At 42.9% G+C, this 10,917-nt stretch overlaps 1 protein-coding gene across 1 annotated transcript in view; it reads right to left on the bottom strand.

Moving 5' to 3' along the window:
* Nucleotides 1–303: 303 nt before the first annotated feature.
* Glp2r (glucagon like peptide 2 receptor) overlaps nucleotides 304–10,917 on the bottom strand; it is an 86,426-nt gene continuing 75,812 nt past the window's right edge. Inside the window, exons 12-13 of the mRNA XM_021178184.3 lie at nucleotides 2,759–2,800; nucleotides 304–630 (exon numbers count right to left, since the gene is read on the bottom strand). Of these exons, the coding sequence (XP_021033843.3) occupies nucleotides 304–630; nucleotides 2,759–2,800 (369 nt within the window). The remainder of the gene's footprint in view (nucleotides 631–2,758; nucleotides 2,801–10,917) is intronic.

The following is a 10,917-nucleotide window of genomic DNA, read 5'->3' as shown; positions in this document are numbered from 1 at the left end:
ATACAAACTGAACCCTATTTAATAAATGAGTTTTCTTCATGGTGCGTTCCACTCACTTGAATTTAGGGGAAGGCCCCCAAAACCAACGGACATTCTGGAAAATACACGTGGTGGGGGTGGGGGTAGAATGTCAAAGGTAGGAGGGACTGTGGGCATTACACAGACTCACTGATACAGAGCTTGATAACCCAGGAGAAACTTCACATCAAAATGGGGATAGTGAATGGAAAGAGGAGGACCCTGGGCTGAGCAACCTCCTTCCTAGGGATCCTCAGTTGCCAAGCTGTGGTGATGGACCCTGCCTTAGATCTCACTCTCTTCCAGAATCTCCTCCATGGTATTGGCCAGGGTGAAGTCTCCCTCGCTGCTCTCAGACAGGCTGCTTGCCCGGGGCCAAGCTCCACGGCCCCTGTGAGGCTGTGCCCCATGATCCCGCAGGGTCCCAGCGGTCAGGTGTGAGCCGAACGCTGAAGACTGCAGCTTCTGGAGTGTCTCGGCACCATCTCCCTCCGACAGCTTCTTGGAACATTTCCCCAGGAACCGGAAGTTCTTCCCCAGGACACAGGCTCTGCAGCCCCAGTGGCGAGCTAATAAGAAGCGGCCCCAGGTCTTTCTCAGCTCTGCCTTCACCTGCCAGGTGAGACAAAGGTGGGGTCACTGTCTTGGAGTCATTGCTTACATAGCCACTTAGCAGATATTTATTGAGCAGCTACTGGGGGCCGTCTTACCTTTTAGATGGTAGAGCAGAACAAAGACAAGCAAGACACAGAGCACAACAGATACCTAAGGTACTATGAGACAAAAGCTGTAGGGCACTGGGGTAAAGGCTGTTAAATGAGCATTGGAGGAGGTCTAAGTTCCTGGGCTGAAAATCAAAATGGAGTCACCCATACTCAGGTTCTATTCTACCAAAACAAACTAAAGCGTTATCCGCAAATTTCCCAAAGCTTACATGGTAACGAAGGTCCCCTCTACCTTAACTCTTCTACAAAAAGGTCACCTGGAGTAATCTCATTTCACTGAGCACTTCTCTGCATAAATCCCTGTGCCTGTCTGTGCTGGATAGTTTCATGTCAACTTGACACAAGCTAAAATTATCTGAGAGGCGAGAACTCTAATTAAGAAAATGTCTCCATAAGATCAGGCTATAGGTAAGCCTGTAGTGTATTTTCTTACTTAATGATTAAAGGAGGAGGACTTAGACCATAATAGGTGGGGCCATGCCTAGGCTGGTGGTTCTGGGTTCTGTACGAAAGCAGGCTGAGCAAGCCATGAGGAACAAGCCAGTAGGCAGCACCATTCATAGCCTCTGCATCTGCTCCTGCCTCCAGGTTCCTGCCCTGTTTAACTTGCTGTCCTGACTGGCTTTGATGATGTGGAAGTGTAAGATAAATAAACCGTTTTCTCCACAACTTGCTTTTTGGTTGTGGTTCATTGCAATAATAGAAACCCCAATCAGGACACTGGCTTACAAAAAAAAAAAAATCACTTTTCTTCTTAATTTCTGTTTCTCTCATTCACTCTGTAGCTATAAAAACAACTCCCTATCCTTTGCTTATCAGAATATTTATTTCATAGAATGAAACATTGTTTAGCCCTAGAAAAAAAAACCAGTTTAAAATCTTCCACCACCATTTTCCCTTCTGCCTTCTGATGGGAGCCCAGAACCTTGAGCTGAAGTGTGCAGAAGGGGCCTTTGCACTGCAGTGCTTTGGCTGAGATCTGCCTGGCAGAAAAGGAGCTCCCACGTGGAGACACAGAAACAGCAATGAGCACAGCAGAAATGGGGGCTTGCTGCTGACAGGGGTATGTTCTACTGGAGGAGACAGCACTCGGAGGGGAGGAGGAGAAGGAGGAAAGGGGGCTGGAAGCCACTGACTTCTGAAAACACCATCCCACTGACCCCTTTACACCTTCCCCCAGGTGTCATGCTTTGGATAAGGCTCTTGCACTGAAGGCTTTAGGTTCCAGCCCTTGGCCCTATGGGGAGGTGGTAGGGCCTTTAAGACGTGAGGCCTAATGGAAGGAAGTTACATTATTGAGGAGGAGCTATTCCTGCAGAGGATATTGAAATATGGGCTCCCTCCCTCCCTCCCTCCCTCCCCTTTTCTCCTCCTTCCCCCTCCTTTGCTCACTTCACTGTGTGTTCTCTTCATTATAAATTGTCTCACCACAGGCCTAAAGGTAACCAACCATTGACTGAAACCTCTGAACCTACAAGCCAAATAAGCTTTGCTGTCTTTGTAAGTTGATTATCTCGAGTGTTTGTTACAGTAGCAGAAAACGAAATAGCACACAGAGAAAACAGAATGCAATAAAAGTTAAATTAAAAAATAATAAAAGCATAACTCCCCAGTGTTCGGTGTTTGCTTTGTGCTGAGCATCTGTTATTCACATTTTGCCATGAGAACACTGAAGCTAAATGACTAAACCACAGAGCTTCTAAGTAGTCAGTCAATGTTTGGGTGCAGACTGTGAGACCCTAAAGTCTATGCTTGTCTCTTCCATCACATTTGAATCCTACCATGTCTCCAACAGACCGAGGGCTGGGTTCTGAGACTCTCACATCATTCCTAACACCTTTTGCCATGAGTTTAATCTGCTTCCTGTTCTCTCTGATAGATGCTCACAACAAAAATCTATCCCAGTACATGCCAATGGCAGTCATCCAATCACACAAACAAATACCGGTAGGGAGCATAGAACTGCAGCCTCCACCTCACCAGAAGAGAAGCTAAATGGCAGCATGAAAACGTACCTCTCTACTGGCAAAGCCGTACTGCAAGGCCACCAGAAATCCCTGGAACAAAAGGAAAATATAGTGTCAATGCCTACTTAGTAGAGGATATGTCTGAGGATCCCTGAGAAGAGGTCTTCATGTGGTGCTTACACAGAATGGAGTTAGTCATACTGGTTGGTCTCTCTTCTTATCTTGATACACACTATCCACATAGGTGGCCTCCTGGGCACTGGTAGGTACACCTAAGTGCATAATAACTGGCCTCCCAAGACCCTTGGTCATTCATTCAATGGAACAAATACAGGGATGACCATGGTTCCATTTTTAGTTTTCTTTCTTGTTTTGTTTGTTTTGTTTTGTTTTGTTTTGTTTTGTTTTGTTTTGTTTTTCGAGACAAGGTTTCTCCATGTAGCCTGGGCTGGCCTGGAACTCACTTTGTAGACCAGGCTGGCCTCGAACTCAGAAATCTGATTGCCTCTGCCTCCCATGTGCTGGGATTAAAGGTGTGTGCTACCACACCTGGCTCCATTTTTAGTTTTCTATGATGGTCTTTGACTAATTCATGTTTTCTCTTCCTCTCTTTCTTTGTTATAGGGTCTCACTATGTAGTCTTGGTTGGCCTTGAACTTGTAGATATCTGCCTGGCTCTGCCTCCCAGAGTGCTGCCAACTTGTATTCTTTCCCTACCTTATCCCCTGAGCCTCTGGCATAGCTGTCAATCATGAGGTCCTCGTGTTTTAGGATGACCATCAATGTAATAATTGGCCCAAACAGGCTCTGTGACACAGACAAGGCCAATTAGAGTTCTTTTCACTAGAAAGAAATATTGCGCTCTCCCCCTCTGTGTCTGCTGTAGTAATTATAATTATGGATAGTGTAAACTCAGAGATAGTGCTGCATCTTCTCATGATCCAGAGAGAAAGGCCTCCTGGGCATGAAGCCAACCTCCAAGACTAGTGATGGTAAGAGACAGATTGCCCACGGATTGTTTGTAGACTAGCATCAAGTTATGGCTGGTCCTGAAATTTTCATTTATGCAACTTAATAAACACCCTTTGCACTTGTCCAACTATTTTTTTTGAAATGACAGATTATTTCCCACCCACGGTTTCTCATCTCACTTAGTACAAAATAAACTCTCCTAAGCATGGATGGTCTGAGGTGATTTGGGCTCTGGGCCTCTGTGGTGCCGACTGCATCTCACGACCCTTTTTCCCTCAGTCACTATATCCCAGCCATCTTGGTGATGCTAAGCCAGAATGTCCAGTGAGAGACGGCCAGACCTTATTGATTTGGTCACCAAATTGCACACAACAGTCACTTAACATATAGACTTGAAATGCTGGCTCTAATGTGCCTGGTAAGTTTGTTCTGGGGCTTCTGCCTGTATTGTTGTGGATCACATCTTCACATCGTTACTTTTTAAAACATTTTAAAAGAAAGTGTGGGGGGTGGAGTGTGTGTGTGTGTGTGTGTGTGTGTGTGTGTGTGTGTGTGTGTGTGTGAGCGTGTGTTGTATTTGAGCATGTGGTCAGATATCTGCAGAGGCTAGAAGAGGGTATTGGATCCCCAGAGGTGGAGTTACAGGCTGTTCTGAGCCACATGATGTGGCAAACAGGGACTAAACTCAGATCCTCTTAAAGGCAGCTAACACTCCTAATTACTGAGCTGTCTGTTCAGCTCTCATATTATTTGGAAATTTGGCCCACACCTCAGAAATTTCCTGATTTCATAATAAAACATAGTCACAGTCACAGAAACAAGGATCTTCTCTTCATGATATAATGGTTATTTTTCAATTAATGTTCAAACAATCTTGCAGACTATGTCCCAGGCAAAGGTGTTTATGTCTCCATTCATGTTCAGATTCACTTAGCTTGAATGCAGTTGGTCCCAGTTCATGGTCCAGAAAGTTGCTCGAGAGACCTGACTTTGCCAAAGAGAGTGAGCCAGGCAGAAACTACTCCTTTCAATGACCTAGCCTCTGAAACCATACAGCATTTTTCTAGAAAACCACATACCGTTGTTCTACACCTGGGTAGATGCCATTCAATATGTTTAGGCAGGGGCCTAAACAAGGGTGAGCATACCAACCCACCACACCCACAGCTCACTTATTCCTTGAGCCCATTCACACTCTCTGCATCCTGGGATGTTCTCTCCACAAATGTCTACCTACTTTGACTTCCTAAAATTCAGATATCAATTTTAAAAATCACCACAAGGAGCCGGAGGACAGAGACCTGCCCTGCAGAGAGTGCCATCTTGGCTCCGGGACTCCGCCGAACTTAGTCTACAGGTTAGAGTGAGGACCACAGAGGCAGACAGCTTCTGGGACAGGCGGGAGCCACAGAGCCGCTGAGGCAGCACCCTTTTGGGGCCGCAGACATCCGGCACCCTCCCAGTCGGAGGACAGAGACCTGCCCTGCAGGGAGCGCCATCTTGGCTCCGGGACTCCGCCGAACTTAGTCTGTACAGGTCTGCTGACAGAGGATACTCAGAATCCCCAGAAGAACAACCTCTGAACAGAGACAACTATAACAACTCCAGAGATTACCAGATGGCGAGAGGTAAAGGTAAGAATCTTCCTAACAGAAACCAAGACCACTCACCATCATCAGGACCCAGCACTCCCACTTCGCCCAGTCCAGGGCACCCCAACACACCTGAAAAACTAGACCTGGATTTAAAAGCATATCTCATGATGATGGTAGAGGACATCAAGAAGGACTTTAAAGAACTACAGGAGAACATGGCTAAAGAGTTACAAGTCCTTAAAGAAAAACAGGAAAACACAACCAAACTGGTAGAAGTCCTTAAAGAGAAACAGGAAAACACATCCAATCAGATGATGGAAATGAACAAAACCATACTAGACCTAAAAAGGGAAGTAGACACAATAAAGAAAACCCAAAATGAGGCAACACTGGAGATAGAAACCCTAGGAAAGAAATCTGGAACCATAGATGCAAGCATCAGCAACAGAATACAAGAGATGGAAGAGAGAATCTCAGGTGCAGAAGATTCCATAGAGAACATGGGCACAACAATCAAGGAAAATGGAAAATGCAAAAAGATCCTAACTCAAAACATCCAGGAAATACAGGACACAATGAGAAGACCAAACCTACGGATAATAGGAGTGGATGAGAATGAAGATTTTCAACTCAAAGGACCAGCAAACATCTTCAACAAAATTATAGAAGAAAACTTCCCAAATCTAAAGAAAGAGATGCCCATGAACATACAAGAAGCCTACAGAACTCCAAATAGGCTGGACCAGAAAAGAAATACCTCCCGACACATAATAATCAGAACAACAAATGCACTAAATAAAGATAGAATACTAAAAGCAGTAAGAGAAAAAGGCCAAGTAACATATAAAGGCAAGCCTATCAGAATTACACCAGATTTTTCACCAGAGACTATGAAAGCTAGAAGATCCTGGACAGATGTTATACAGACACTAAAAGAACACAAATTCCAGCCCAAGCTACTATACCCAGCCAAACTCTCAATTAACATAGATGGAGAAACCAAAGTATTCCACGACAAAGCCAAATTCACACATTATCTCTCCACGAATCCAGCCCTTCAAAGGATAATAACAGAAAAAAAACAATACAAGGACAGGAACCACGCCCTAGAAACAACAAGAAGGTAATCCCTCAACAAACCTAAAAGAAGACAGCCACAAGAACAGAATGCCAACTTTAACAACAAAAATAACAGGAAACAACAATTACTTTTCCTTAATATCTCTTAATATCAATGGACTCAACTCCCCGATAAAAAGACATAGACTAACAAACTGGCTACACAAACAAGACCCAACATTTTGCTGCTTACAAGAAACTCATCTCAGAGAAAAAGATAGACACTACCTCAGAATGAAAGGCTGGAAAACAATTTTCCAAGCAAATGGTCTGAAGAAACAAGCTGGAGTAGCCATTCTAATATCAGATAAGATTGACTTCCAACCCAAAGTCATCAAAAAAGACAGGGAGGGGCACTTCATACTCATCAAAGGTAAAATCCTCCAAGAGGAACTATCAATCCTGAATATCTATGCTCCAAATACAAAGGCAGCCTCATTCATTAAAGAAACTTTAGTAAATCTCAAAGCACACATTGCACCTCATACAATAATAGTGGGAGACTTCAACACACCACTTTCACCAATGGACAGATCATGGAAACAGAAACTAAACAGGGACACAGTGAAACTAACAGAAGTTATGGATCAAATGGATCTGGCAGATATCTACAGAACATTTTACCCTAAAACAAAAGGATACACCTTCTTCTCAGCACCTCATGGTACCTTCTCCAAAATTGACCACGTAATTGGGCACAAAACAGGACTCAACAGATACAAAAACATTGAAATTGTCCCATGCATCCTATCAGATCACCATGGACTAAGGCTGATCTTCAATAACAAAATAAATAATAGAAAGCCAACCTTCACGTGGAAACTGAACAACACTCTTCTCAATGATACCTTGGTCAAGGAAGGAATAAAGAAAGAAATTAAGGACTTTTTAGAGTTCAATGAAAATGAAGCCACAACATACCCAAACTTATGGGACGCAATGAAAGCATTTCTAAGAGGAAAACTCATAGCTCTGAGTGCCTCCAAAAGGAAACTAGAAAGAGCACACATTAGCAGCTTGACAACACACCTAAAAGCACTAGAACAAAAGGAAGCAAATTCACCCAAGAGGAGTAGACGGCAGGAAATAATCAAACTCAGGGGTGAAATCAACCAAGTGGAAACAAGAAAAACTATTCAAAGAATCAACCAATCAAGGAGCTGGTTCTTTGAGAAAATCAACAAGATAGATAAACCCTTAGCCAGACTCACTAGAGGGCACAGGGAAAGCATCCTAATTAACAAAATCAGAAATGAAAAAGGAGACATAACAACAGATCCTGAAGACATCCAAAACACCATCAGATCCTTCTACCAAAGGCTATACTCAACAAAACTGGAGAACCTGGATGAAATGGAGAAGTTCCTAGACAGATACCAGGTACCAAAGTTGAATCAAGATCAGGTTAATGATCTAAACAGCCCTATATCCCCCAAAGAAATAGAAGCAGTCATTAATAGTCTCCCAACCAAAAAAAGCCCAGGACCAGATGGGTTTAGTGCAGAGTTCTATCAGACCTTCAAAGAAGATCTAATCCCAGTTCTTCACAAACTATTCCACAAAATAGAAACAGAAGGTACTCTACCCAACTCATTCTATGAAGCCACAATTACTATGATACCTAAACCACAAAAAGACCCAACAAAGATAGAAAACTTCAGACCAATATCCCTTATGAATATTGATGCAAAAATCCTCAATAAAATTCTTGCTAACCGAATCCAAGAACACATCAAAACAATCATCCATCCTGACCAAGTAGGTTTCATCCCAGGGATGCAGGGATGGTTCAATATACGGAAATCCATCAACGTAATCCAGTATATAAACAAACTCAAAGACAAAAACCACATGGTCATCTCGTTAGATGCGGAAAAAGCATTTGACAAGATCCAACACCCATTCATGATAAAAGTCTTGGAAAGATCAGGAATTCAAGGCCCATACCTAAACATGATAAAAGCAATCTACAGCAAACCAGTAGCCAACATCAAAGTAAATGGTCAGAAGCTTGAAGCAATCCCTCTAAAATCAGGGACTAGACAAGGCTGTCCACTTTCTCCATACCTATTCAACATTGTACTTGAAGTCCTAGCCAGAGCAATTCGACAACAAAAGGAGATCAAAGGGATACAAATTGGAAAAGATGAAGTCAAAATATCACTTTTTGCAGATGATATGATAGTATATATAAGTGACCCTAAAAATTCCACCAGAGAACTCCTAAGCCTGATAAACAGCTTCGGTGAAGTAGCTGGATATAAAATTAACTCAAACAAATCAATGGCCTTTCTCTACACAAAGAATAAACAGGCTGAGAAAGAAATTAGGGAAACAACACCCTTCTCAATAGTCACAAATAATATAAAATATCTTGGCGTGACTCTAACTAAGGAAGTGAAAGATCTGTATAATAAAAACTTCGAGTCTCTGAAGAAAGAAATTATAGAAGATCTCAGAAGATGGAAAGATCTCCCATGCTCATGGATTGGCAGGATCAACATTGTAAAAATGGCTATCTTGCCAAAAGCAATCTACAGATTCAATGCAATCCCCATCAAAATTCCAAATGAATTCTTCAACGAATTAGAAAGTGCAATCTGCAAATTCATCTGGAATAACAAAAAACCTAGGATAGCAAAAACTCTTCTCAAGGATAAAAGAACCTCTGGTGGAATCACCATGCCGGACCTAAAGCTCTACTACAGAGCAATTGTGATAAAAACTGCATGGTACTGGTATAGTGACAGACAAATAGACCAATGGAATAGAATTGAAGACCCAGAAATGAACCCACACACCTACGGTCACTTGATCTTCGACAAGGGAGCTAAAAACATCCAGTGGAAGAAAGACAGCATTTTCAACAAATGGTGCTGGCACAACTGGTTGTTAACATGTAGAAGAATGCGAATCGATCCATTCCTATCTCCTTGTACTAAGGTCAAGTCTAAGTGGATCAAGGAACTTCACATAAAACCAGAGACACTGAAACTTATAGAGGAGAAAGTGGGGAAAAGCCTTGAAGATATGGGCACAGGGGAAAAATTCCTGAATAGAACAGTAATGGCTTGTGCTGTAAGATCGAGAATTGACAAGTGGGACCTCATGAAACTACAAAGCTTCTGCAAGGCTAAAGACACCATCAATAAGACAAAAAAACCACCAACAGATTGGGAAAGGATCTTCACCTATCCTAAATCAGATAAGGGACTAATATCCAATATATATAAAGAACTCAAGAAGGTGGACTCCAGAAAGTCAAATAACCCCATTAAAAAATGGGGCTCAGAACTGAACAAAGAATTCTCGCCTGAGGAATACCGAATGGCAGAGAAACACCTGAAAAAATGTTCAACATCCTTAATCATCAGGGAAATGCAAATCAAAACAACCCTGAGATTCCACCTCACACCAGTCAGAATGGCTAAGAACAAAAATTCAGGTGACAGCAGTTGCTGGCGAGGATGTGGAGAAAGAGGAACACTCCTCCATTGTTGGTGGGATTGCAAGCTTGTACAACCACTCTGGAAATCAGTCTGGCGGTTCCTCAGAAAATTGGACATAGTACTACCGGAGGATCCAGCAATACCTCTCCTGGGCATATATCCAGAAGATGTCCCAACCGGTAAAAAGGACACATGTTCCACTATGTTCATAGCAGCCCTATTTATAATAGCCAGAAGCTGGAAAGAACCCAGATGTCCCTCAACAGAGGAATGGATACAGAAATTATGGTACATTTACACAATGGAGTACTACTCAGCTATTAAAAAGAATGAATTTATGAAATTCCTAGCCAAATGGATGGACCTGGAGGGCATCATCTTGAGTGAAGTAACACAATCACAAAAGAACTCACACAATATGTATTCACTGATAAGTGGATATTAGCCCAAAACTTAGGATACCCAAGATTTAAGATACAATTTGCTAAACGCATGAAACTCAAGAAGAATGAAGACCAAAGTGTGGACACTGTGCACCTTCTCAGAATTGGGAACAAAACACCCAGGGAAGGAGTTACAGAGACAAAGTTCGTAGCGGTGATGAAAGGATGGACCATTTAGAGACTGCCGTATCCAGGGATCCATCCCATAATCAACTTCTAAACGCTGACACCATTGCATACACTAGCAAGATTTTGCTGAAAGGACCCAAATATAGCTGTCTCTTGTGAGACGATGCCGGGGCCTAGCAAACACAGGAGTGGATGTTCACAGTCAGCTATTGGATGTATCACAGGGCTCCCAATGGAGAAGCTAGAGTAAGTACCCAAGGAGCTAAAGGGATCTGCAACCGTATTGTTGTAACAACATGATGTACAAACTAGAACCCCGGAGCTCTTGTCTCTAGCTGCATATGTATCGAAAGATGGCCTAGTCAGCCATCAATGGAAAGAGAGGCCCATTGGACTTGCAAACTTTATATGCCCCAATATAGGGGAATGCCAGGGCCAAAAGAATGGGAATGGGTGGGTAGGGAAGTGGGGGGCGCTATGGGGGACTTTTGGGATAGTAT

The sequence above is a fragment of the Mus caroli genome, unplaced genomic scaffold (genome assembly GCF_978045245.1).
Source record: "Mus caroli unplaced genomic scaffold, Mus_caroli_1 scaffold_13, whole genome shotgun sequence".
In the NCBI taxonomy this organism is placed as follows: Eukaryota; Metazoa; Chordata; class Mammalia; order Rodentia; family Muridae; genus Mus; species Mus caroli.
The sequence above is the reverse complement of the archived record's forward strand: the minus strand, read 5'-3'. Positions and strand labels throughout refer to the sequence as shown.